At 43.1% G+C, this 27,935-nt stretch overlaps 1 protein-coding gene across 3 annotated transcripts in view; it reads right to left on the bottom strand.

Annotated features, from left to right (window-relative positions):
- Positions 1-14,001: 14,001 nt before the first annotated feature.
- LOC139625053 (enhancer of polycomb homolog 1-like) overlaps positions 14,002-27,935 on the bottom strand; it is a 28,702-nt gene continuing 14,768 nt past the window's right edge. For 2 of the 3 annotated variants that reach the window (XM_071484639.1, XM_071484637.1), the window contains 9 exons: positions 26,931-27,114; positions 25,683-25,841; positions 25,366-25,455; positions 25,000-25,148; positions 23,133-23,554; positions 18,666-18,787; positions 18,074-18,215; positions 17,102-17,513; positions 14,002-15,688 (listed from right to left, as the gene is read on the bottom strand). In XM_071484639.1, the coding sequence (XP_071340740.1) occupies positions 15,616-15,688; positions 17,102-17,513; positions 18,074-18,215; positions 18,666-18,787; positions 23,133-23,554; positions 25,000-25,148; positions 25,366-25,455; positions 25,683-25,841; positions 26,931-27,114 (1,753 nt within the window). In that variant the 3' untranslated portion in view covers positions 14,002-15,615. The remainder of the gene's footprint in view (positions 15,689-17,101; positions 17,514-18,073; positions 18,216-18,665; positions 18,788-23,132; positions 23,555-24,999; positions 25,149-25,365; positions 25,456-25,682; positions 25,842-26,930; positions 27,115-27,935) is intronic. The other variant, XM_071484638.1, reaches the window with a different exon arrangement.

The raw sequence follows: 27,935 nt of genomic DNA, 5'->3' as shown, positions 1-27,935 counted from the left end.
ATTAGCCTTTATGCTGAGACTGTCTTAGTGCAGTGGGCATAAGGTGGCCAAAGATTAGTGTTAAGTAGTTTGTAAAGACAGTGTTCTGATTGGAACAGACCGGAGTTTAACATTTGTAAGAGGCAGAGCTGCTGTCTCTGCAAAAATAATCTCATTGGTCAAGTTAAACTTCGGGAGGTGGAGCTAAATTAGACTGTCGCCCAGCGAAAAAAGGCAAGGGTTAAATGTGCCCGTACGCTCTATGTATATTTAATGCCAGATGAATGTGTTGAGTACATTTTCTACCTCATCAAACATTTACATATTTTTAATTGAGCATCATGTGCAGCCATGTTTGCTAGCTTGCATTCTTCCTTCAATGTTTCAGCTCATTGCCATGTTTCTGTGCTTGTTACCACCAGCAAATGTCAGCGAAATAGCAGGAAGCCACAATAGTGATGTCAATCACTCATATGTATGTGTACAATACAAACAAAACACGTTTTTAAAGCTAGTGAGCTTTAAAAATGCTGGTAGATAGATTTTGTCACTTTGCTCATTTTAGTGAATTGATGTATTTCACAAGCAGCAAATTATTCTGTCAATTAGTTATCAGTGACAAAAGTAGGTAATTGAAAAAACATTTTGATTTTACTTTTTAAAACTACTTAAGGCAAATAATATCTATCAAACTCAGTTCCAGTTTTGGTGATTGAATGACTTTTTTTTTTTTTGCAGTACAGGAAATACATTCAGCTGTATCGCATGTCACACTGACTGCGAGGCTCAAACTATTGAGATGTGGAACAAAGATGAGGGGCTGATGGAGACTCCACTGGAGAGGCTCTACAGCAGTGAATAGGAAGTTGGATGAATAGGATTTGGAGGGGTGACAAATTGAACGCAGGATTAGGTGTGTGTGTGTGTGTGTGTGTGAGCTACACCAGCTGGCTGAGTCCTCCTTCCCATTAACTGAGGGGGCGTGTGTGTGAACGTGTGTGTGTTTGTGCAGCATGTGCTTCATCTGCTTGTGCTGAGACACATAACCATGTATTGTATAAGCCCACCATGGATGATCCCCTGAAAATGTGTTACAGAAATCAGTCTATATTACTGACACCACAGCCTGTTGAAAGCTCAGGGCAGTAAAATATATGCATATTAAAAACTGAGTGATCTATGTGTCTAATGCCTGACTGCCAACCAAATTACCTCTGGGATAATAATAATAATAAGTAATAATTAGTAATAGTATTAAATTTGTAGTTGATATTGTCTATATTGTACCAATATAAGCCACTTTACTTAACTAAGTAATAACCAGCAAAATATGGCTGTCATTGTATGACTTTCTTCACAACAATCTTCATCAATATATATAATATAATATAATATAATATATATAATTTATGTTTGTATTCAGTTAAGATGATTTAAGTCACGAGTTACTTCAAACATCTTGAAATAAAGCATAATAATCTATTATTTAAAAATGAATCAGATTTTAAGACTCATTACAGGATCATATCGGTTTTGTAGAAGTTTCTTTGCCACTGTATAGAAATCGGCTGGTGGTTGCTGTTCCCTGAAGAAGCCTTAAAAATACAAAGAGTGGGTGCTGTCATGGTTGCAGGCTATGAAACATGCATGTTGTTTAGGCTCCAGTGCCAAATGATGTGGGCGCAAGTGGGCAAAGAGAATTTTCCGTCTCCACAAATAGATGTACATCCTTTAAATCATGTGGCGTTTTCAGAAACTGGGCTGTGAAACACATGAACAAAGGCCGTGTCTGCGATCGGCCTGTTGCTGTCAGATCCAAAAATTTTGCTTCATCACTGCATTTTCACAGCAGACGTTTTGACACGTCATGTTTAAATTTCAGAGAGAGGTAGACATAAACAGGCTATTTCAGGCACTCGTGAGCCAGCTAGCCGGCTGGTTATTGATGCTAATGTTAGCTGCATGCCAGTTGACTGGTTCTGAAATGAGAATCTTGGACGAGCAGTTTTAAATATGCACTTGGTGACTTGATGTGTTGCATATTAGCACCCTCACCAACCGATGATTCATATAGAAGATATAGAAATAAGAAGTGCTGTTTTTGTATTGCAGTCGTGAGCTAGTTAGTCTCAGTATTATAGGTATCCTAAAAAAAAAAATATTTTTTCATTCTAACATGACCCTGACTGCTTAGCATACATATTCATATTTTCAAAGAATATGTTCCCTTTAAAGGTGCTATTTGTATGTTTTGCTAATGCTACATAGCCAGTTGCTTTCCACCACAGGAGACAGCTGTTGGTTATCAAAGGAATCAAGTTTGATGCTGAACTCACATCGTTTCTTCGAGACCGGTGAGTAAACAGCTCCCAATGCTAACGTGGCTATGTAGCGATAGTGAAACATACAAATAGCTTAATTAATGTCCCAAGAGGAAATGCCTCAGTCATGAGGTAAAATCAACTAATGTGACACTATTATAACCTAATAATCCTAACTTAATTAAGGTTAGGGGAAATTTCTATTCATGTTGTGCCTTAACAAACCACTATTCATGCTGAGCTACCAGCTCTGTGGTCTGCAATGAATTCACAGGAACACTCATGCACATGTTTCCCAGAATCACTCCTCAAAAGGCACTTTTCTTTTTAGCTGCAGTTCAGATTAAAATACAGACAATGATTATAGTTATGTATTCTTGAGTAGGAGCTGCACTAATGCACCAGAATCAACACGCCAATTATCTCTGGTATAATTATCCCCAACAGGTGGCATAAAGACTCAGCTTGTCATTGACTGACCACTGACTGGCAGGATTCGCCCTTGTGGTAAATTGCTTTTCAAAAAATTCCTCTTCTTGCCTCCTCGCATTGATTTTGAAGGGACAATGGGGAAGTCAATAACAAATCTAAGGTTTTACCACCGCTGATTTAAACTGAGGCGGAGGCACAGAAAGAAGTGTTTCATTCTGACCTTGCAGGGACGAGCTTAAATCTCGCAAGGTCGGTTTTTGTTACAGAATATTAGTCTGGAAAACATCTGTTCAGAATTGACCGAGGCTGGCAGCTGAATGCCGGACCAATCAGCGGACTATGGTGGCATGAATGAGGACAACAAAAGTCAGAGCTGCATTTTAAAGACAGTGGGGTGAGCTTGAATAGGTTGGAATAAATGCTGCTGAATCAGGTTCAGTTAGGTCACCGGAGGTCTGAGAATGGTGTTTCTAGCCAAAAACACAAGAGAAAAGGTGCAATGAATGGATTAAATAGTGTGTTTATGTGCTCTGTTGTATTCTGCAATTATTAGCATGTCTAACTAGCTTACTGGCGACAGTAGTAACCAATCACCTCTTAGGCAACTGGGCAAATATAGCGATAGTTAATATAAAGTTACTATAGCAGGACTTAGTAAATGGCCACTGACACTATTCATAATGCATCATTGAACCAGTCACTCATTCATTTGGAGCAGTTTGTAGATAATTAGAAAAACGGGTATTTTGTGAATGAGATTTTGTATTAGTTTAGGTCCACTGGAGGATGAGTTGGGCAGAGAAGGAAGTACCTGGCAGAATTTCTCTATGTGGACACTAAAAGACCTTCTTTGTGACGTAACACTCACACATGCACACTCCTATGCATGTACACACACATACCCAAACAACCATCCCCCCACCCCTCCCTTTGAATTCCCCGTGTGCCGGCCTTGAGAGGAGTTCTGTTGCCGAGTAATAAAGAGGAGGGAGGCGGCGAGGCAGGTGCTGCTGCAGGGGAACAGTGGGCCACTTGTGGCTCCTTTTGAGTGTCTCTCCACACTCATCCACCCCCTCACCCCCAACGTTCACTCCATCTCATGCTGCTTCACCCCCACCATCATCACAAACAGGTGTGAGAGTGATTCCTTTCCTCCCTCCAGTCACAGCTCTTCATCAAGTTATCTTTTTTTAACCTCTCCCTCTTCCTACAGAGTCTATTTATGGCTGAACACATATAAATTCATTTGCATATGACACTGTATGAGCATCAAAAAGCCTCACAGCCACATTAGAGTCTAATTTCAATTCCTGGACTGTGTGGATATGTCAGATATTGAGGTTTGCCACCTATGTGCGACTCTGTGTTTGAATGCCAGCTGTATAGCTTATCCAGCCCACCACATGTCTGTGCCGGCTGCAGCTCGGCAATTTGCTTGGAAGATGAGACACAACAAAGGAAAGACAGCCAAAAAAAATCATTACAAGTCATACCTTTTTAGGTCTGGAAGTACACACAGAGGATTCTGCACAGACTAGAAATCAGCATCACAGCCATATGTGACTTCTTATGTTACATTTTTTTGAAGCCATTGCATCGTATTCTGTCACTGTCAGCATGGACGACACCTGCTCTGCAGATGAGTCCCCACCTCAAGGGTAATGGGCTCTGAAAGAGGCGATGAACTATTAAGAAGTGATCAAACTCCCATTTAGACTCATTTTTCTTTGCTTCTGTGTCTCGCCACAGACGGACGACTGCAAACACAAAACCCATGTAAACCTCAGAATTCAATGAGTAAATGAAAGCTCTTTGTTTTCTCAAAGGTGCAAATCAATATCACATCCATTTCTGTGTCCACTGACATTGCATTGTGAAATGTGAATTTCTGCCTGCCATCCAGGAATAGGCCTGTGTGAGGGATTTATTTGAATATGATTTATGTTTAATTTCTGACCTTCATTCAGTGAAAACAAGCAAGACCCATTTACAGTGATTTATCCACCACTTATACCATATCTGCTTATACATTCTTTTTCTGTTTTCTTTTTTTATGTCTTTTGTAATGCATAATGACAAACCACACGTGCTGATGGAAATGAGAGATCACTTTGAAATCTGTGCTAAAGTAAAGATTTCTAACTGAAGCAACCTTTACATATTTATAATAAAAAATACAAAATTTAGCATCAAACCTTTTATCTTGTTCTGCCCGTGGATTTTATATGAAAAGTTACTTCAATATGACCAGGCAACATCTGTATTGATGAGTTAAACCTATGAATTGTTGTTCATTGTGGGTATTTAAATAATAATAATAAAAATATATATATATATATATATATATATATATACAGAATGAATCCAGGTACAATAGATGACAGAGTATACAACTGAAACCGTAAATATGTGGTTTCTCCCTACCTTTAAAGCAGTCCAACACATGCTTAAAAAGGCCAGGTCTAAATTGATTCCAGTGGCCCAACAATCAAAAATTGTCAGTTGTTTCAGTTCGGAGGGACCACCCCAGCAGGGGGATGGGTGTTAGAGGGCGAAGTGGCCGAACGTCTGGAAACCCACAGACAGGGCTGCCTTACTGTAGTCATGATGTAACCCTTGAAAGTGAAGCCTTCTAATAATTCATCAATCATCTGACTTTAAAGCCCCTGACAACTTGGTTTCAAATCTATCATTTTTTTCTCAATAGCATTAAATATTGATCAGATTTGATTGACAATTCTGACAGCACCCCATGACATTTTTCTTTGCTTTTTTTTGTGTGACATCACCTCTTTCCAGCTGAGCCCTGCCCACCTCAAAGTGGTGAGAGGAGCTCAGACAAAAGCACAAACAGAAATCAGTTATACAAAACAACTGAAATTGTACAAGCTGTGGCAGATCATTTTATGTTTGTGTAAAAACTCATCGCTCATAGTAAGATGATTAGTTTTCACTGCATTATTACTACATTAATTACTGATTCACCAGCCATCCAGGATGCACAGCTCAGGTCCTAGCATCCTCCATCGGCCAGAGCAAACTTCATTGTATTTGCTGATTGTATTTCCGCATGGCCATCGCTTGAGATGACTCACACTAAAGTAATTTGTATGTTACAGGTTTTTCTGAAGCTTTCATTGACACAGAAAGAGCCAGAACCTTGAGCCCGGCTCATGTGAATGTGAATCAAATGCCCTCTCATCTCCAGCGTCCAGGCGCAATCTATTTCTCATTCTCTTCTCATTGTTGACACGCTGTCATTGCAGGGCCTTGCTGCCTAGCAACAAAAATCCAGGCAGACGTTTTTCCAATCTTCTGTCAGGAGGGAAGCCCCGCCCCTCTCCGTCCCTGGAGGAATGATTGAAAGGTCACTTCACTCCTCGCCTTGTCTGACAGTGTACAGATTGTCCTTTCTGGAAACTCTGAAGAGTGTGTGTGTGTGTGTGTGTGTGTTGGGGGGGGGGGGGGGGGGGGGGTACACTTCACTGTGGGTACAAAACACTCAGTGATGAGTGGGCAGAGTGGTGGGGAAGTGAAGAGGGGTGGGGGTGGGGGTTTGCTGCCAGATCGATGATGCCACACTTCCTTCATCACAGGCTGAATGTGACCCCCATCGCAGCGCTCCATTGTTGTTCTGGGAGAGGTCAGAGGCCCTGCAGAGTGGTATTAAAGGACAGATCTGTCTCTCTTTTTCTGCGACAGCCTGTGTCATAATATTGTGTTTCTGGGCCATCTTTCACATCAGTTATGGGAACGTTTTACTCACACACTTCATGTTGAGATGTCCACACAGGCTGACCACTTTTAAAACTGCTTCACAGTCATCTGAGCCCACGGCGCAGCCCACATGAGAGATCCGGCAGGGTGTGAGGGCAAAAACAGAATCTGTTTCATGCTCTCCAAAACGTTTTATTTTGTATTAACAGGCACGTCTCCAGCCACTTGTTTATAGGCACATTGTGCATAAAAAAAGAAGAATCTGAGTGGAAACAAATCTGACTTAAAATCTGTCTTGAATGTCCACGGAAGAGACAAAATTTTAAAGAAAAATGGTGGTGGACGTAACAACAGATCTGTGTGGAGTAACTGTAACGTTCAGATTAACCCAAGACAGAAAAATGTCATGTTTCCATCACACTTTGTTATTTATGGTTAGAGATTTACCCAGCGCTCTTTTGATCACGTCATTTTACTGAGCCCTGTTCTTCTGCAGTGCTTTAATGGCACTCAGCTACAATTTGCATAATTAATCTGCATTTCCTTTTGTTGATTGTCTCAAATCTGGTTAAATTATGCACTGTGTTTGATTGGAAACCTTAACTAGTGATGCTATTCATGTTTCGGACTTGGCATCTCATTAAACAGACATGGAAAGAGAGAGATAATAAGGCCCCGAGCCATGATCAGCACCATTGTTTTCCTGTGATGAGAGCAAAGACGAGCTGACCCCAGTTTCACCTTGGACCTCATGTTCCAATTATCTTTCAACAAGGTGATGAATAACAAAGAAAGAGCTCTTTCTCTGGAGTTTCCACACCTGGACAAATTTACCTCCATGTTAGCAGCAAGACTGTAACCTTTCAGATGGAGGTGAGCAGGTTTGTGAACAGAGAGGCGGTAAACGACGGGGCCTCGATGCTCCCTGGCACACGTCCGTGACATAAACAACCCATTATGCTCTTCAGCTCTGTTCTCCCCGGCAACATGTGTCCCCGCTTAAAAGCAACACAAGGCAATCGTGAACTCACTTTCAGAGGACAACGCCTGTGGCTAACGTCAGCTTCATCGACACTGGTTGGATAGATTTTAAATTCCAAACACAGAACCAGATCTTGTGAAGCAGTTATTTGGAGGTGAACATAAAGGTGACTGTTTTAATGTTGCAGAGAAAAATAAAGCAAAGCATCTTTGCATATTTGCTGCAGGGAACAAAGCATGAAATGTTTTCAGCCATCAGGCTTTCAGGAGGTTGAAATACACATTTATTCAGTTTAAAGCTGAATGATCAAGTGAGCAGCCACTGGCATTGATCAGGCTCCAGTGTAATAGAATCAATGTGCACATACATGAGCGACAGGCTAGGAATGAGTAGTCTGTATACATTTACATTACATCATAATATAACGGACGGACATAAGAGAGTCAAACCTGTGTGATTGACTGACAGCAGAGATTTTAAATGGCTGCAAAAGCAAAAACAAACAAAAACACGCACAATCCTTCCAAAATCTGCCAGACAAGGTTTAATGACACAGTCTCAATTTAGTATTTTTAGAACAAGACAAAAAAAAAAGGTGAAAATGATGAAGTGGAAATGAAAACAAAACAGGATGCTCTGGTTTAATCGGAGCCACTCCATTAACTGCAGCCTGTTTTCTCCAACACACACTGAGGTGGTGGATGGAGCAGTGAGGCTGAAGCTGAATGCAGAATGTGGACGGGTCAAAGGAGGAGGAGGAGGAAGAGGAGGAGGAGGCGGACTGAGGTGACGAGCTACAAGTAGATTCAACTGAAGATGTGATGTAACCAAATTCTCTCGACTTATTGACTGTGCGGTTACAACCACTCCACAAGTTGGTTGCCAGCCGCGCTGTGTGAGGTGGGTCTCGTGAAGTCTTCCGAGGCATGTAAGATTGTGCAATGAGGTGTCAGGTGAATCACGGAGCCACAACACAAATCGAAAGGAGAAAAACAAATGCAAGCGAAGACATGTCACTCAGCTCGTGTCATGTCAACCCTCTGCTTTGCCCTCGGTTTGAAAAGGCAGCTGAATAAAAAGCCTCAGAAGAGACTGTGAAGCCGAGCACAGCCTCTTCTCCCTGGCAGCAGCATTGTGCCTGCTTACCGCTGCATTCTGGGTCATTTCATGTCATATCCTGATTGACTGCTTTGTAAAAGAGGGTTGTGGGATTTTTGGGTCTTTGGTAGCAGAGCTCTGACTCAGAAAAGGACAGAAAGCAGGACATGAACGCAGATGTGGAATTAACTTTCCTGAAACTTCACATACAGCAAATAATATGATAAACTGGAATAACCACCTCGCTGTTGTTTGCCTCTGTCAACCTGCCAAATATGGTCACAACTTCCCCTTCTGTTCCTGAGTTACAGCAATGAATAATAGAGGTGTTTTAGCAGGATATCATGATGATACAGTGAAGTTGACCTTTGACCTTTTGGATATAAAATGCCTTCACTTCATTTTATCCTTATAGATACTTGAGTTAATCTGTGTCATAATTAGTGTATGAATTTGTGAGTTATGGCCAAAAACAGGTTTTGTGAGGTCACAGTGACTTTGACCTATGACTACTGAAATCTAATCAGTTCGTCCTCGTGTCCTAATGAATATTTGTGCCAAATTTGAAGAAGTTCTGTCCTGGCATTACTGAGATATCGTGTTCACAAGACTGGTATGGACGGACGGACGACCTGAGCACATCATGCCTCCAGCTCTGGCTGTTGTCGGAGCGGAGGCAGAGAAATGCAGAGGTTTTCATAAGATTTGAGACTCTTTGTGACACTCCACCTCTTCAAACCCATTCTTTTTTTAATCTATTCAGTAAGAGCAGCAAATGTTGCTTCTTCCCCTAACTGCAAATTTGTTGCACAGCTTCTTTTTTTTTAATGTCATAAATGTTAGATTCATTGAAAGCACTTGGTTTTATCAGCTCCATCATGAAAGCTCGGAGACCAGAAAGTTCAATCAGAAATGTAAAAGACGAGCATCTTGGCTTGTAGTTTTCTAAAGACGACTGCAACATGTCAGATGAAAGATGTGAGAGAGAAAATGTTTTTTCTAACATTTTCCTGATGTAAAAGTTATTGCACTACAGAGAAGGCATCAGTGTTGTGTGAAATTTTCCCTCCATCTCGAGATACTCTTTCCTACTTCTCTGACCAGATCAATAAAGTTTTACACTGTTATCAGAGCTACCTTCAGAGCCAAGTCCTGTGGCTGCGTAATGGAGGACTAAAGAGCACGTCTCTCATTAACATTCCCCACAGTCACCTTCAACAATGCGTCTGCCTTTACTGCGAGTGGCAGCTCTCAGCAGGGACGTGGATTTCTCCGCTCTCATGTCAGAATATTTTAATGTGTCATCAAAGTGGCAGCTGGTTCCTGGGCTCGGCGGAAAAACACTAAGCCCGAGCCAAACACTGGAACAGGGACGATATTAACATGCTGCCTCTGCTGTTTGATACGAGAACCAATTCAGACAAGACTTCACTGACTCGGAGGCTGAATGCTGCGCTGATTGTGGACCTTTGTGCCGCTGCCCTGAAACAGAGTGCAGTGGATGCATGTAGAGTGTGTGTGTGTGTGTGTGTGTGTGTGTGTGTGTGTTCCTCTCTCTGATTCAAGCAGATTGCTGTGACAAGTCTCTTAAATCCTACTTTTGTTCAAACGCACCTCGTCTTCTCAGGCTTGTTTTTCCCCACAGCATCCAGCCGCTTTCTCACATTTCAACCTGCGAAGTCTGAAAACATTCAGATGCAGACAAAGAGTGACACAGTTTGACATCACGTGTCAGATGTGCTGGGTCTCAGCGAGGCTTGGGGTGATATTTGACAATATGCAACACTTGATAATGTCAAATACTGCAATATTTCCCACCATATGCAATATTTTCCACTTCTTTTTTTTAAACACAGACCACGCTGCCGCTCCCATGATCTCAAGCAGCCAATCACGCCACACCATTCACCTCCAGTCTTCGTATCCAGTGGCAGGTCGGGCTCGTCAGAGTCAACTCCACATCACATCCAGATCTCCAGTGGGGGTGGGGGTTGTTATACTCTTGTACAGCATCACCCCCTTTTCAAATATGATGACATCATGATGGGGTCCAATCGCCAAAGACTCTCACATCTCTCACTTCTCCTTTCTCGTTTTGACTCGGGATGAGACAAAATAATGATGCTACAGCTCGGCCTGTGGACTGCAACGCAAAAATGGGAGACACGTGGGTAAACCAAGTGAAGGGCAACATTTTTCACAACAAAGTTTAAGTCGGTCAAGCAGGGAGTGAGTGATAATGTCCTGTATGGGTTTGTGCTGTGAAAACATAGAAACCACATAAAAAAAAAAAGAATTGTGTGTGGTGATGAGATCTGCTGCATCTGACTGCTGCTGCTCCTCTGGATAAATGCAGGGAGCCACATGGGCCCAGGTGTGTCCCACGCTGCTGACTGAACTCCTGCAGCCCTGGAGAGAACAGCAACAGAGCCACACAGGGGCCAAGCAGAGGGGCCCCCACTATTATATACTGTATGTGTGGAGTGTTGAAGACTGGGAGCATTTAAAAAGTTGCTTATATTCCGCCCAGCAACTCTTGATTTGTCTCAATCGCATGCTGTGTCTTGTTTAGTCAGAGCCTGACGCTCACGCTGCAATCAGAAGTCAGCACTAATTGAATTATTATTATCATAGGTGTTGAGAGCCTCCACGAGCAGCTCTTCACCCTCTAGTTCCTCTGAAGTGCTGGTGGAAAGGTGGCACTTGTGCTTGTGCTGCCTCTGCTGCTTTGCTGTCCGCAGCCTGCGTGACTCATTTCCTGTGCAGAGGCTCTGAGCGCTTCAGCCACAGTTCAAAGTCTGCAGAGAGAAGTAGCTCTGCAACCAGCGGCTCTGCCCCGGCTCCGGTGTTTGAACAGCCACGCATGAAAGAACAACACAACCTCAGCACGCCTGCCTGCTAAACCAACAACTCTAAATCCCGTCGTCCTTGCTCTGACTTGTAAGTGAAGCGTGTGCGTGGCGTTTCCTGCTCTTCATCACTTGAAGAGTGGAGTCATTTTACACAGAACCAGACTGTCAGTCACCACTGCCTAAACCGTCGCCTCCGGCCTCGCACCTGTTGTCTCAGACCACAGAGAGAAGTGTGAGGGGTGTGAACAGGCCCTGGCCCTCTGCATGCCCGATCGCCCCCCCCCCACCCCGACAGGGACATCCGATCCAGTGGTGGCCAACAGCTGCACTGTGTTTTTCAGCCCTGCCCCTGCACACCAGACACACACTTTTAGACCCCCCTGCCTGGACCTGAAGGCACCGTGGATGCAGAGGTATTTGTGAGCAGAAACCAAAAGACTTTAACAGGGTTCCCATTCTGCTCTAGAGATGATTCTCCAGGATGTTTCCAGGATGTTTTCTGTGACCATCTAGTTCGTATGACAGACAGGAATCACACCATCCATACAAAGCCCATAGCAGCCTATTGAAAATGCTGCCATCCGTAAGCTAGCTCCCATTCAACATGGTCCTGAAAAACACATTGCCCGGAAATAGGAGAACGTGCAAATAACATAATATTTTCCAGGAGACTTTACTTTTTCTCAGATTGTCCATGTGTTTTCCATGACTGGAAAACTGGTTTCCAGGTTTTCCAGGATGCTTGGGAATGCTGTTTAAGTAAAGATGCAAGTTTGAATAAAATGAATTATCTTTGTGGGAATAAGGCCTGAGAAGATGAATTACTCAACAGTAAAAAAAAAGCAAAACAAAACAATGCTCAGCTCCAGACTAGACTCTAGCTGAGAGACAGAAGTTACAGACTGTGCTTGCATGCACATAAGTCGTTTTCAGGAGCAAAAAAAAAAAAAAAAGCATAGTGAATTTAATGGAAGAATTCCAAGATATGCAGCTATCTTCCCCAGAAGACATTTAGTGATTTATTTCAGCCACAAAGCTGCGGTGAGAAGAAGCTGATGAGGAAAATAACTTTATTTCAGGTCTCGCTCGCTGCAGTAATGAGAGAGCATGCAGCGGGGTGACGCCCACCCTGCAGACTGCGAGGTGGGCCAGTTGTCTCACTGCTGACTGATCTCTCCTCTGCAACAGAAATAATCTGCGCTGAACACAGCTGGCAGCGCTCCAGCAGGGCTAAATTGAAAAACTTGGGGAGTGATTTGGCGGCTGATGAGAAAGTGATGTGCATGCAGCTGAGCTGCTGCAGGGGGAATCTGATTTGTTTTATTTCTGATGCAGTACAAACTGCGGAGTGTGTGAGGTGCACAGGCCCTGAGTCCACCTGAGGAGTCTAGTATCTTCTCTCCAGGCATTAGGATTAATTTAAGACAAGTATTCGTGTGGTGCTGACAAACAATGACAAACATTTCATTTGATGCTTCTTTGGTCTATAATCAGTATTTATTTCTTGGCTGTGACTTTCTGGACTCCTCAGAGTTTGCCTGGCTACCTCACAACGATGACTAGATTCCAGGAAGTAACTGCAGCCATCCAAGAATTAGTCCCACACCAAATTGTCACATTTTTACAATTTGTTTGTTATGGATTTAAAAAAACAAATATAACTTGTTTGTTAGTGAGCTTTAGAGGTGCTGGAGGCAGAGTTTGTTTGTTTACTGCTTCGCCTTCTTGCCAGGAATTAAAGAAGACCAATACACCATCCTCGTGTCCTTTTGCTAAATATGTAGCTGGAGGCAGCAGCTTAGCATAAAGACAGTTAGCCAAAGGTACCAGCAACTCTAAAGCTCACTAATTAACACATCGTGTTCAGCTTTTTTTTATATGCATAAAGTAAAATGTTTTTTAACTTTCTTTTTTTGTGAGCTGACCTGTGATGGAACAAGAGAACAAAACAACCAGGAGGCCTTCAGTCACCACGGTTTGAATAGCGACTCAACAGGCAGCTGTGTTGAAAGGACCTGGTCCCTATTCTCTATGTAAAAAGACTTGAAATGTTACATTTTAATGGTCAACAGAAGGGCTGCACAACTTATCGAAATCGAAACACAGCCAAGTGCAACTTCATTTTCTGATAAAGGTACAGAGACGCGTAAAAAAATCTTAATTTCCTGACGTAGAGCATGTTTGTTTGACACAATCCTCAACAAAAACCACATTTTTTCCCAGGGAGAACGAAATGCAAAAATCATTCCAGCTGAAATTGCGATTGATATCACAATCTCTGCCAAAATAATCGCAGTATGATTTTATTTCTTTTTGTGTATTGTGCAGCTCTAGTCTCGGTCCTCAGAGACCTCAGAGACTCATATTTCAACATGAAGTTTGCTCATGAGACTTGACTTTAGGTTTGTTGTGACTTGATGCTTGAACTTGGCCCAAAAACTCAACAGCTGTGGTGCAGGGAAGGTGAAGTTTTCTTGTGGAATGTAAATGTAAAATCAAACTAACTTCAACTTCCTCAATCTGTTTTTTTTCAGGCCCTTTTGAGGACACACACACACACACACACACACACACACACACACGTATAGATGTATATAAGAAGACACCAGAGTCCAAACAATTCACATTTAATGCCCTGGGCTTTATTGTCTTATTTTAGTGAGAATTCTGTCACATTTTTTTTTTTTAGTCTTTTCAGCCTCCAGGTGGGACAAGTAAACCTCAAGGATATATCCTGCCATTGGACTGGGCATTCAGATTCTGACAAAGACGAGAAGCACTACTAAGTAATGCTGCCTTTGTGCCTAACTCTTCACAGAAGAGAGAACATTAAATTCCCCAAAGGAAGGCACCCAATACTTGTGGTTTTTGGCCTTGCAGCCGTCTGGAGATTCTTTTTTCAAAGAAAAAAAGAACAAAAAAAAGGAGAAGTGAGGGGAGAAAACTGTAGTTCTCTCTCGACCCCCTCCGTCCCCTCATTAGCATTTTTTTGTTATTAAAAACTGGAATGATGAAACACGTACAGCGATTACTGCCCATTCGCCTCCCTTATTATCACCTATGCATGAACAAGTAACAAATGAACAAAAGAATGAAGTCTTTCAGTTAACGAAAAGCTTACAATCAAGTTTACCACAAGAAAACAAATTATACAAAAATAACTCACTTTTTGTTTTACAAAAATGTTGGTGGGATAAAACAAATATAAAGGGGGACTCCGCTTGCATGAAAATGAAGGACAACCCCCTTTGAAAACAAAATACAAAAGCAGCATCAGGATATTTATCAAAACCATAAATGAAAAAAAACAAAAAAAAAAAAAACAACACAAAAAGAAATAGTGCTTTAATCAGAAGCAGCAAAGGCTTCCGGGAAGAGACTTCATCCCTGTTTTGTTACTTGTGTTTGGGACAATGCTGATGGACGCTCCCTCTCTTCGAGGGAACCACGGTCACCCGCCGACACACCACCACCTCCTCTTCATCCTCCTTCTCCTGGCCTCCTGGTCTGTATGTATGTCACCATTGATTTTCACATGATCGACAGAGAGAAGCACAGGGACCCAAAATAAATGTGTTCAGGTGGGGGGGGGGGGGGGGGGCAAGGGCTGGGGGGACCTGCTTTGTGTTCACAATATACAAAAATACCCAGGAGTCCGTAGCTACCTAACATTTACTACAGCACATGAACCAACAAAGGTACAGTGTACAAATAAAAAACAAAACAAACCAAAAAACAAAAACAAAAAAAACTGTAAACACAGCACAATAAATAGATAAAAACAGCAGGCTCCGCACCATGCACATGATGTGATAAAACTCTTCTCTATACAACTCCCACATCTCTCACACTCGCCACAAGTTACTTGGCTTTACTTTTTTTTCCTTTAAGTTTGACTCCCAAGTGCAAAACATCACAAATGGACAGTTCTGTATTCAAGTAATATATACAAGGGGGATATTACAAATATGTAGTTACTGTACAGATACTAATTTTGCCATATTCATAATTTACAGATGTCAATCTTTTACTTTTAACAGTAACAAAAAAAACAAAAACAAAACAAAAAAATAAAACAGTTTAAAAAGTATGAGAGATGAGAATTGCAAGCGAGCGGCGGCGGCGGCCTCTCGTCGTCGTTGTGTCAGTCTGCGTCAGAGTCCTGCTGTCCCTTTTGCATTCCCGATGCTACGATGCACAGCACCTAAAGAGCGGACTCCTCGCTGCACCGCTACTACGTCACCTCCATGGCCACTGTGTTGTCTGCTATACTGTTCAGTGCTGGCTTGTCTTCGTCGTGATTATCCCTGCGGGGAGGACAGGAAATGGAGAGATTAGGTTTTCTGTTACCTTTCACGTTTTATCTCCTCTGTGGCCAGTTGTTCTGTCAAAATTAAATCTTTCACTGTCCTAGATCTCAGTCAGCGGAGGAGCTCTGATGTCACCTTGTTTCTGTCTCTCTCTCGGGCTGATTTATGTGGATTCTCGCTTCTGCATCATCTCTGGCAGACGCTGCGCTGGCAGCTTTAGCCATGAGCCCGGTCCAACTCAACGCTTAAAGCAGGGATTTGATTATTAATGCAAAGGCTTTACTGCTGATCATCCTCACACACATTTTTCATAAAAGGTTATACTGCTGCAACAATAGCGAGCCACTATTTATATTATACAGCAGGGGTCTGTTTTAGAGCGGCTCACCCAAAGGTTCAGGGAATATAAACTGCACAAACCACAGATGCATCATACAAACTTTAAGCAACACAAGCAACACTCAGTAAATCGATCACAAATGCAACCAAATCAAACCCCCCCACCTCTTCAACAGCAAATCATCATCTGTCTGTTGTCAGTCGGATGAGTTTTTTTTTTTTTAGCCCATGTTTCTTTGCGTTTAGGAAAACAAAGTGGACTGACTCAGCTATTCTATGTCACTGTTATGTACCAATGGATGTAAGATATGTAAGATATGGTCAGTGAAATGTTCAGCGCAGCAGAGGCTTTGGAGCTTATTGTTCAAGGAGATGAAAAAAGAAACGGCCACAAATGAGCACAACTAAGAAACAGATAAAGATAGAAACTTCAGATCACCTCAAGCACAACTCAAACAAGTGGTTTTTGTTATTATGGTGCTTTTATCTATTAAACTGGGAGAAATTCAAGGTCAGTTTTTTTTTTTAGGTGGTAGGGGGCACTGTCCTGTGGAGAGACGTCTTTATTGAGTGACATATGTAATAAGCTGAGGCTGTGTAGCATCTGTGATCCCTTTAAAAATGACAACTTCATAACACAAACGTATGGAAATAAAAGGAAAAGTCTTAATGTGCATTTTCTGTTGTGACCGAAACGTGGAGGCGTTGTCTGAGACGCTGCCATAAGGAATCAAACTGCCGTCTGATCGCCCACACCTGCGGAGGTCTGGTGGAAATTAACGCTTGTGGTGGAACGTCTGTTTATTCAGCATCAGTATGAAGTCGATAAAAAGAAATGTCTGTTATTTTGTCATGTTTGATGGGAGAAATCTTTTGAGTGATGCTGTACGTCTGAGAAACAAATGAACAGAAACTTATGTAATGAGCTTAGGAGCCAGACTAGCGGGTTCCCAATGTTTGTAGTCTTTAGGCTAAGCTAAGCTAAGCTAATGGATGGTGGGAGTGGTATCAGTTACGTTTCCCACCATGTTGAATATTCCTTTCAAGCTGCCCTGGTGGAGCAGAGCTCACCTTGAGCCCATGTCCATGGGCGATGCTCCGGAGACTTTGGGCATCTGCAGGTTGGTGGTGGTGGACAGCTTTAAGGCAGAGGGTGGCACGTTGCCGAGGGTCCGGGGGATGTGGCGTCCGGTCAGGCTGGTGGCCGACGGCACGCTCAGACAGATGTTGTTCCCGATGAGGACCTGAGTGGTGGCGGGGGTGGCGCTGGTGGCGCTGCACCCCAGAAGCCCCAGCGCCGCTGCCGCGTGGGCGCTGGGCGTGGAGGTGAGGGAGGTGGGGATGGCGTTAGCGGGTGAGGGCGTGGCCGAGTTGGAAGAGGGCTGGAGGAAGGTCGGGGCTGCCGAGGTGGTCGTGTGCGTCGACTGGTTGGTCTGGTGGAGGGCTGCAGTCGTGCTGGAGAGGTGCAGCCCTTTGAAAACACCTGTTTGAACAAAGAAAAGCTCCGCGATAAAAGAATCTGAATGTAGGAAAACACAACGCACGAGACACCGCTGCACAATCTAATGCAATCTAACACAACAGCGCTGCAATAAATCCTGTGCTGGGGCTGATAAAGTTCAGTTTTGGTTGACACTCAGATGTTGATGCAACTCTGTGGTAATGTTAGAAGCCCTTGGTGGTGATGTTGCTCTAATGGACTGTGTTAAATTGTTGAGTGCTTTCAATGTTTTTACACAAGGGGAAGAGGGGAAGGGCAGATGACTGTGGGTCTACAGCTGCTTCAAATATGAAGTTATGTCATTTTAAGTCAAGTTTTTCTAAACATTAACCCTTTAAAATACAGTTTTCTCCTATTATCTCCTCCTCAGTGTCTTTAAGATTGTTATAATTAGCACTTCTCAACCTTTTTGATCTGGAAAATGAAGCAGTGAGTGTGTAATGAGCTGTGAGCAGTTTTTTTCTTCATGAGTTGATTCGTTGGGAGGATTTTTTTTGAGGCTTCAAGTAAAATAAGCTGATGACATAAGAAATGACACTCACCTGCACCTGCCAGGACCCCGTTGACTCCACTCGCCAGCACCAGGTCCTCTTTGGACTTGAAGGCCAGCAGCTGGTCCGTGGTGACGAGGGCCGAGGCAGCAAACTGGGCGCTGGCCTCGTCCAACGTCTTGGACACGAGCGCCTGGATGGAAACAAGAGAGAAAACGTGTGGGTCTGCGCCAAAGCCTTGACCGCGCTGTTACAGTGTAATCAAAGTGCTGAGCTCAGCGCTTCTGCTGGCAAACAGGAACTGAGCCAGTGGCATTAATACTGCTCGTGGGAATAAGGATGTCTTCTGTTTCCTAAGGATGGGTGAACTGACCTTCAACCATTAATGATTTCCATATTGGGAGAACTCTGGCTCATTTGCCTCCATTTGGGACCCGAATAGCAGAAACTGACCCCGTTTGTTCAACAAATCCAGGTGCACCTGATTCTGGCTGGTTGTCAAACCCTCCCTCCTCTGACTACACTTTAAACCCCCCCCCCCCAAATAATATCTGATACCCATCTGCTTTTTTGTGTTAAAAAAAGTTTGCCCACAAGCAGAGGCGCAGGACGTGCCTCGAGTTGTGTGTCTGTCCTCACTGACCTGTGTGTTGGTAGTTGTTGCGGGGATGTTGGCTTGTTGCTGCTGTTGGCTCTGCTCCAGCTGCTGTTTCTGCATGAGGGCCAGCTGCTCCCGGTGCTGCTGGTACTGCTCCGCTGTGAACACTGTGGACAGGAAGGAGGAGATGCAACAGTCAGAAGCAAAGTTGTCTGTGTGGGGGAGTTAGTTTTGCGGCTTGTGGCTGAAACTTTTTTTCAATTTTTTGCAGACACACAAAGAGTGACCAAGTCTGGTTTGACTGGCATGTTTCTGAAGGCCAGTGCAAGAGATCTTTTTGTACTGAAGCTGCCCTTAGGTGATATTCATCACAGTTAATTTCACATCAAAATGAAGGTTTTGTGTTTCTGTCAATTTTTTCCTCTGGTCAGGTCAGAAAATCAAGACTGTATTAAAATATTGGCTGAACCAATAAAAACAAGTTATTTCAAACCAAGAAGTGTGGAAAGTTGGGGAGAATCAATCCTTTAAAACTTAAAGTAACTGATACAAACAGCATAACATCTTCCAAGAATGCTTTTCAATGGAAATAACAGCTGTCGTCAGTGTGTACTACAGCAATGCCTCTGGGAGCTTTCAGAAAACAGGAGCACTATAAAACAACACCACATTGGTCCAGTAAAGTGTAGGTGTGTTGCTACAGGGTTCAAGGTAAAGGAAATAAATAACAAACTGGAAGTCCAGCTTGAAGTTTTATCAAACACAAAGCCACAGCTCTCACTCAGAGTTGTACACAGCCAGTGCTACCTGGTATTCTACCTTCGCTACGAGCTTGCACAGACACTATATTTGTCTGCTTATTTGATATGTATTGTGATTTTGAAGGAGTCTATATTTACATTCATTGTGATTTTTGTTCACTTTTTTAACACTAGACCATGGGAAAAAGTTTAATCACTTCTGGACACTATGAATATTATGAGTCACATTTTTTCACGTCAGTCAGTGTTTGTTTTATTTCAGCAGCATCATTATTACAACACCCTCGGCTCTGTCTAAAACGCCCTGCTAACAAGATCAGTGAGAAACTGGCCAATATTCAAGTTTCTACCTGTTAGTTTAATAAAGTACTGTAATAATAAAGTTAAATAAAGTACTGTTATAATAAAATGAATCAAGCAGAACCACTTTATTCTGAAGCCCAAGCTCATCTCAGGGCAGAAGTGTTGATGTAGCTGCGGTGAACTTGAAGCTTCCAGTCAACATTAGTTAGCAGTTAACTGCTAGCTGTCTGCAGTTAGCAGCTACCTGTCTGTTACCAGTCAGCTGCTCCATTAACCACGAGGATTTACTCACTGTGAGCAGCAAACCGAACATTACAGCTCTTTGGTTCAGGCGCCGATGGTAACATCTGAATCGATGTTTCCCTTCACCCGTTCATTAAGTGGTCAAAGGAGTTCATTCAAATAATACTAATAGTGTCAAATCAGAACCAAACACGTGGAGCTAAAATGTTCATATTTGCACAATATGTGAAGTCAAGGACTCGGGCTGAGTATCAAACCTCTATGTTTTTTTTTTCAGTTGCAATTAAAATGTGTCCCTAGTGGAGAGTATTTAAAACTGTACAGTACAGAGAGGTGGCGTTCCAATTTCTGCTCAGATTCACAGCTGTTGTAATTATTATTCTCTGATGACACATTTTCTGTTTTAAATCATAACTTAGCCAACTTTGGTCTAAAGGCAACATTCCTCCACAGCTTACGCGTTCTTAAAGTGTTTTTGTAAAACAAAACAAAGAAAAGTACTTCATTCCTAAATCTGGATGTACTGAGATAAACTACGCCCACTCACGACTCCATGCTGTGGGAATACTCTACAACAAATTATATATATGTATATTTTCAACCTCATTTCACTTTAATTAGTGAAGGAAACCTCAGGCGGAAAAATATTTAGAATTTTTCCCTTATAACTGCATCAATCACAGACCTACACAAATATCTTCTCCATTCCACACACACTAATCTCAAAACCACGCATCTTCAGCTGGGCACACTTTTATAACTACTTTTTAAGATATTTGCCAGTCTTCAGTTGTCAGTTGTGTGTGCCATCATGTCGCTAACAAAGTCTTTGCACAGCAATTACCACAAAGTACAACAAAAAATACCACAGACAGAAATCAATCTGTATCATACTCCACAATTGTTATAGAAATTTCATTCTTGCAAGATGTGAAGTTGACCAGATTCATTTTGACACCTCAGATTTGTGTACAACATCCAAAGAAACAAAACCTAAATAGGCTGTCAATATATCAACAGATTATTAAGTTTAGACAAAGTTTATGACCAAACTTTCATCCCATGTAATTTGCTTGACATTCTGCCATCTTCCTTCACCAGCTCAGTGTGGTTCAAATATTCACCAACTTCTCTGCTCTCCAGCCACCAGCCCAGACACACCCCAGCACATCTCATGAATCTATTTATACAGCAGCATTTCTAATTGACTCTCCCAAGCCAGGGGGAGCAAGAATTAATTTAATATAATATGGAACGAGGGTCTGAAAGCAGAAAGTTCATGTGATTTACCAGCAGCATGGGAGCTCTGGGGCTGCAGCGGAGCAATCTACCTTGCAGGCACCTCATCAAAAAGTGTTACACAAGAGCAGAAGCAAACCACGACCAAACACCACTGAGCTGGCTTTGAAGCCCAACTTTTTTTTGCCTCCTTCCTCCTCATCACTCCAGATTCACGTGCACAAAATGATTAAAACAACAGCACCTCACATAATTTTATGCATGGAGAAATTTTTCAATTACATCCCTCCCCATGCACACAGCAAAGGCAATTCTCTTGTTCATCTTTTTGTACTTACTACCCTTTGTACTGAGAGATAAAGAGCTGGAGTCTGACAGAGAGGATCATCTAATGGTCAATGCAAACAGCTCCTGACAGGCCACCAACCTGAGCTCTACACAAACTATATGAAGTTAGGTTTGAGCGATATAACCATGAGACTACAGACATTTGTCACCCATCAACAGATTTTGCTCTGCTGTTTATTCAGAGGTTGTTACATTTCTCTGGTTCTATAAGGCCACAGCAGAAAACGATGCAAATCGAGCGTGTTAATGGCAATGTTAGATTCAAGTCTTATATTATCATCTTATTTAGATGTTAATTAACTGCATTAGCTAAAAACAGACATTCTAATCTACTTACACAACCGATAAAGATTCTTTCAGATTTCTCGTCATTTTTACTATATTTCTCCTAGAGCTGCACAATTAATCAAAATAATATTTAAATTGCAAAATGGCCAAGTGCACTGTCCAAATTGCAGGAGCTGCAAATTTTTTTTTTTGATAAGAGGTAAAATGTGTCACAACATTGTTGTGCAATGTTAGCACCATAAGCACTGTGGTGCTACAGGGACGCCCCCGTCCTTGGGGCTTGTATTTGATACAAGCCACAACAAAAATCACAACATCATCATTTTCATTTTTTTTCTGTGAAAATGACAGAATGACATTTGACAAATATCGTGATGTGAATCATGATCTAACCCTAACCCTTCCTATCGCGATATTTGTCAAAAAATAATCACAATGTGATTGCAGCCCTAATACAGAGGCTGTAAAATGTCTATGGTTGTGTTAGGCCACAGCAGAAAACTGCATTAAGCAACAACGGGCTTTTAAATCTACTTACAAACACTTATACAACTGTAAACACTCAGTTGATTTCTAGTCATATTTTTAGGAACAGTGATGAAGGAACATAATATCAAATATACTATGAAATTAGTCAGGACTGTTTTTCAAGAGTGTTGGGACCAGTACAGGCAGCAATAATGGGTTATGCACTACCCACATAAAACAGGTGATACAAAATACAGTATGTCACAAGAGCAGAATGTGAAAAATGTCTACAGTCGTAAATAAAGTTGCCAGTAAAAATAATGAAATATTGTAGAAACTGCCTCCAAGGCAACCTAAGAGCAGTCTAACACCACCAATACAAATATATACGAGCGATCTAAAACTGTCAGACCATAAATTAATAACAGTAAGAGATTCCAGAGCCATGCAGGGAGCCTGAAGATTTCAGGCTCCACTTCTTGGAGGATGGAAGTTGACACCTGATAACAACACTTTCAAAATGAGTTGAAGGAAAAGTGTTTCCATGCTCAGTCTGAATTCAGCACCTTCTTTAATTACAGCACAGAGTGCACAAAGGACCACTGGGCTTTGCTAAATTTACTCCCAGAAATTACAGCCAGAATCACTAACCCTGAAGAATGACACTTTATCAGAGCTGTATTAAATGAGCTGCTTGTGATGCCAAGAAACCTTTGCACACAACACAATAAGGCAAGAAAATGAACTGTTCCACTGGCTTCAGACAAATACTAATATTCAGCTGTACAGATTTTTACACATCCAGCGCCAAAGATGCAAAAGAAAACACTGAGCAGCATGGAGGAGGAAACAATTGACTCACCATGGACAGGGGTGGGGGCCAAGCCGGTGCGGTTCTGGGTGCTGGATCCTCCAGACAGGGTCCGGGTTAGTCCTGACGCTGTCCGGCTACAATCCCTAAATCCTCTGCGTGACAAGTCTCCTCCACCCAAGGGGTGATGGGATAGCGTCCGTGGTCTGAAGTGCCTCCAGCGGCAAGATTTAATGTTCAAAAGAATCTGGCTGAGGTCCATAGGTGTTGGCGATGACGACGACAGGGGTGATGAAGAGGTGGGAAGGTGGGAGGAGCTGGTTGGGTCCGAGGTATTGGTTTCTGAGGTACTGGCGTTAGAGTTGCGGAGTGGAGAGCTTGGAAGTGGTGAGGCGAGTGGTTCGGGCTCCGGGTCAGAGTCCAGGCTCTGCCAGATGTTGTCGAGATCCGTGTGCGCTCTGTCCAACAAGACCCTGAAAACACAAATCGAGAATCCTCATAACAAATCCTCATCCGTGACCACAGGTTATTTGAGGTCTGATGAAATGAGAAACATGCTGTAGTCATTATCAGTACATTACAACATCAACACCCTTTGGTTATGACCGCACTGTTGCACAACTGTGGCTGCTTCTTGCATACCAGTCTTGTAATTATAATGTCCAGTGGACCAGCACCAAATATAGTGTGGTACTGCACAAAAAGCAGGGTGAAAACATGCAGCTCTATCATGAGTACAGAGCAGAACACCTTTGTAATGGAACATAAGGTCACCACACAGCCACATGAGGCTGAGGAGAGAGATGACATTGCTGGTTTTTGTTATTCCAGAGCCTTAGCGTTAGTAGGGCAACATTTTTTTTAGTTTGGCCCTAGGCTGGTGCTAGTGGAAAGGCCATTCTGTTACTTAAATCAGAACAGTACAGTGGCATTTTTAGATGCCCAACTGAAAACTGTGCAGCGCTGGCTGAAATGTCAGGGAAGCACCACAGTCTCAAGGAAACATTTGTGCATGTCTGTATTAGATTTCATAGAAATCCATGTTGAGACATTTAACTGTGGAGCCAAGTGTTGGAAAGAACAACAAATCAAACGACCCACACTGCAGTCCCTGTGGGCATGCTGCTAGTGTAGCAAAACACACAGACTAAGCTCCGTGTTCTCTCACACGATTGAGTGTCGCTATCACAAGTACACATCATACTGAAGAAGGCATTTTAATTCATGAGATAAACCGATCCTCCAGCCTCCCTCGGGGCAGGCGATAAGGTCGACTGCAGACACTAACAACAACATCGCTAATCTCATGTGCGTCTGTGAAAGATGCTGCCTGGCCCAGTTGCTCTCCTCAACGACACCTTGCGCTGTGTTAGCTGTTGGCTAACTCCTCCAGCCGCTGTGCGTCATTCCCTCGTCTGTGTGATGACTGAGGAGACATCAGAGGAAGCTGCAGGGTGCGATTCTGTTTAAGACTCAGCTTTCTGATTCATCGACAGGCCACAACGGCAGGTGAATCCCAAAATGGGATCGTCGTGTTCATCATTTTACCGGCCAGGTTGACATTTATAATAGAATGTGCCCGCCAAATGATCGCTGGGAACCTGCCAAGGACCTGGTATGGTAAACAACCTCAGCCTAGAGCCAGCACTTGGCTGAATCTCCCCCTGCTCAGTGTTGGTACTGGCACCATTCCTACACACACTTCATTTCATATTTCTACATTTTCTCAGACTTTTCTTCACTGAATTTGTGTATTTTGGTAGAAAATGAGGATGATGAATGCAAATAGCACCTGGGCAACATGTTGATCATATCACAGTACTTGGATACATCAAAATTTATCTCTTTTCAAGACCTAGAAACAATCCATGTCCATTTTGCCTGTGTGAGGAAACCAGAACAGCACGACTGAACTCACCTGCCCCCTCTGCCCATGCGGCGCCGCGCCAAACCTATACAGCGCCGCGGCATGTTCAGCGAGGTCAGACAGTAGCGGAAACGTGGGTCGCCGAGCCCGCCCTCTGATGGGCTTACCCAGGGCCAGTTGCCACTCTGGTCTGGATGAGACTGAGGAGATACAGAGAGAGAGGAAAAAAAACAGGAGGGGAGAGGACATAAGATATTAGAATTAACATCAAATGAAGAAATCAGAAAAAAGAACGTCTTCGTGATTGCATTGTTCCCTCCAGCAGTGTGTGGAAGACTAGCAGCCAGGGGAGCCAGACTGGTCAGCCTGCTGTTGGCACTATAAATAGAAGCACGGGAGTCACAGGAGGGCACTCACAGCGTAGTACTGACAGCCGGCCTTCCTCCTGAACGCATAGCAGCCATCTGGGTCATTCTCTTCTTCTGCCTCTGAGGAACCTGAATGGATCTGCACAATAAAAACAACGTCAGTGAATGAAGAGCTTAGGAGTGGAAACCAATTTTCACTGTATCGTTAGCCAAGCGTGACTTTTAGAGTTGCTGAGGGATATTGGCTGTGTCAGCAGCTTTCATGCTCTTGTTCCTTTGTTAATTTTTAATGTTAATATCGATATGAAAACTGAACTGGTGTCACAACAGAAGATGATTCATTCACATTCGTCTGAATCATGTTACCTGTGAGAAGGGTTCTTCGTCTGAGCTGGGGAAATCGTACTGGTTGAGGTCCTTGGGATTGAACACCGAGGGCCCTGAATGTGGAGGCGCTGACAGAGGAGGGATCTTGGGTTTCTTTTCGTATTTCCTTTTGGTTCGTACGGCCTCCGTCTTCTCCGGCTGTGGAGACGGGAGGGAAATGGTGATGAAATGTTTATACTGCAGCCGGCGGGACTGAAAAGGCGCAAAGCATTGCTGGTATTGGTAGTTTAGTGTTGGTGGTCTATGCACGGGTGCCTAGAAACAACAGTGAGTAAACGAGGCATTGATATGCAGATGGCAGCACGTGCCAGATGCCGCTGCCTAGCCAGATGGCTGCCCCCCCCTCAATCCACCCCGTGCCACCGTGCGCCCCCAGCTTCCCCAGTGGGACGACCCCTCCCTGTCTGAACAGACTCCAACTCCACTAGGATTAGTCAGATCCTATTCAGTCCTTAGACGTGGGGGACAAAGCAAACAGAGAGGCAAGGACTCAATGGAAGAAATGAGGGTTAGAGTGATGGGGGGGGGGGTAAAAGCAAAAATGAGCATCTGTAAACAAAAGGGAGAAGTCAACCAGCTGGTAGAGGAAGAAAAGGGGGGGAAATAGTTACTTCCCTGCAGGGGAGGGGGAGGGTTGTTGGACACTAGAGCTAATGAAGTTATAATGGGAAGAGGTGACACAGAGTTCACTATAGTGTTATAATGAAGTACGACAGTATCAAAGCAGCTCAGCCTTAGTCTGTGTTTCTGCATTTATAGGAGTCAGCACATAAACTAAGTTAAGTTCTTTTTTTAACATGGCCATTAAATTGTTTTCTAGAAAAAAAAAGTCAGATTTTCTAAAGAAAGTTAGAAAGTTGTACTTTCATAAGAAAACCTTTTAAAATGTATTTTTCCATTTTAAAAAATCGAGTAATGTTCTCCCAGTAGGGCAATGATTTTCAGAAGTCAGACCAAGTTGCCATTATAAATGGTGCACCTTTCCAACAATGAAATGCCAAGCTCTCATTTGAGTCAGTGTTGAATGTGAGGTACAGTGCGTCTCTTCATCTCAGTCATCACCAGTGTGTGAACTGACTGGGGGTGGAGGACAAATACAAAGTCAGTAACATTCCCCGAACTTCTGCAGACGTTTTGTTCCAACACCCACACTCATTGAGAAGGATGGAAATCATTTTCCACCTTGTTCCTGGCTTTCCCAGCAGGAGGCCGGTGTGTTGGCCTTACCTTCTTGTAGTCCTTCATGTCCAAGTGGTCCTGGTGTCTGTACTGGTTACTGCTGGACAGGGGAATGATGGGGATGGTGTAGACGGGCTTGACGAGAGCCCGTTGTGCCAGAGCCTCTGCCATCACCTCGCTGCCAAAGTCTGGCATTGCGTTCCTGACGGGCACAGAGACAAGTGTGGAGGAGCTGGTGAGTGGAAAAGGAGGCGCATTTCCACAATTTATTAACATGTACTGCAAAGAATGAAACCTGGAGAAAGCTGTGCATTGTGTATTGTAATTCATATTTTATTTTCCAGCAACAAGATGGCTAAGTAATGCTCAAATGTGAACACCTAAAGCCAAAAACAGACTACCGTGACACTACACACACCCTGCAGTCCACCTGGGTCACTCCACGCTAGTGTAATATTATGTAGTGGGCTGGAGAAGCTATCTACTGAGGATAGAGTGGTCCAATCTGGGACTGAACACTGGCAGTGATGTGGCGGCAGAAACCAGGCCGGGATAACAAGAGGAAATTGAAATGTCACTATAAATCAAAAGCACTTCAAGGAGAAGGGTCCAATTTAAGCTCGCACTGACAGCTACTTTCAGAGGAAATTCATTCCATTCGGATGTCATGTTTAGATGGATCGCAAAGGCTCCACTGAGGGCGGGGGGGACGAAACAATTCAAAGTAGAAGCTCGGAAGATAAAAAATAAATTAATAAAATACACAATAAGAAACATATAGTCTAGTGTACTGAAGAACTGTAGGTAAAAAAAACTCCAGCTGCCACAGGGAAGTCAATGAGCTAATTTGCTCCCGACACCACTGAATAAACAGGGTGAACTCTGAATTGATAATTCATGCAAAACAGTGTACGTAACCGTGCCCTCAATTAACACGAGCAGCGAAGCCTGACTTTACAGAAAATATGTGGTTGATTGTTTGATACTATCAATCTCTCCACTGTCCTAATGGCCTCTACTTGGGATTTTCAACTAAACAAAAGCCTAATCAAA

Source organism: Trachinotus anak, unplaced genomic scaffold (assembly GCF_046630095.1).
Source record: "Trachinotus anak isolate AG129_WGS33_773 ecotype Australia unplaced genomic scaffold, CSIRO_AGI_Tana_v1 ptg000009l, whole genome shotgun sequence".
Taxonomy (NCBI): Eukaryota; Metazoa; Chordata; class Actinopteri; order Carangiformes; family Carangidae; genus Trachinotus; species Trachinotus anak.
The sequence above is the reverse complement of the archived record's forward strand: the minus strand, read 5'-3'. Positions and strand labels throughout refer to the sequence as shown.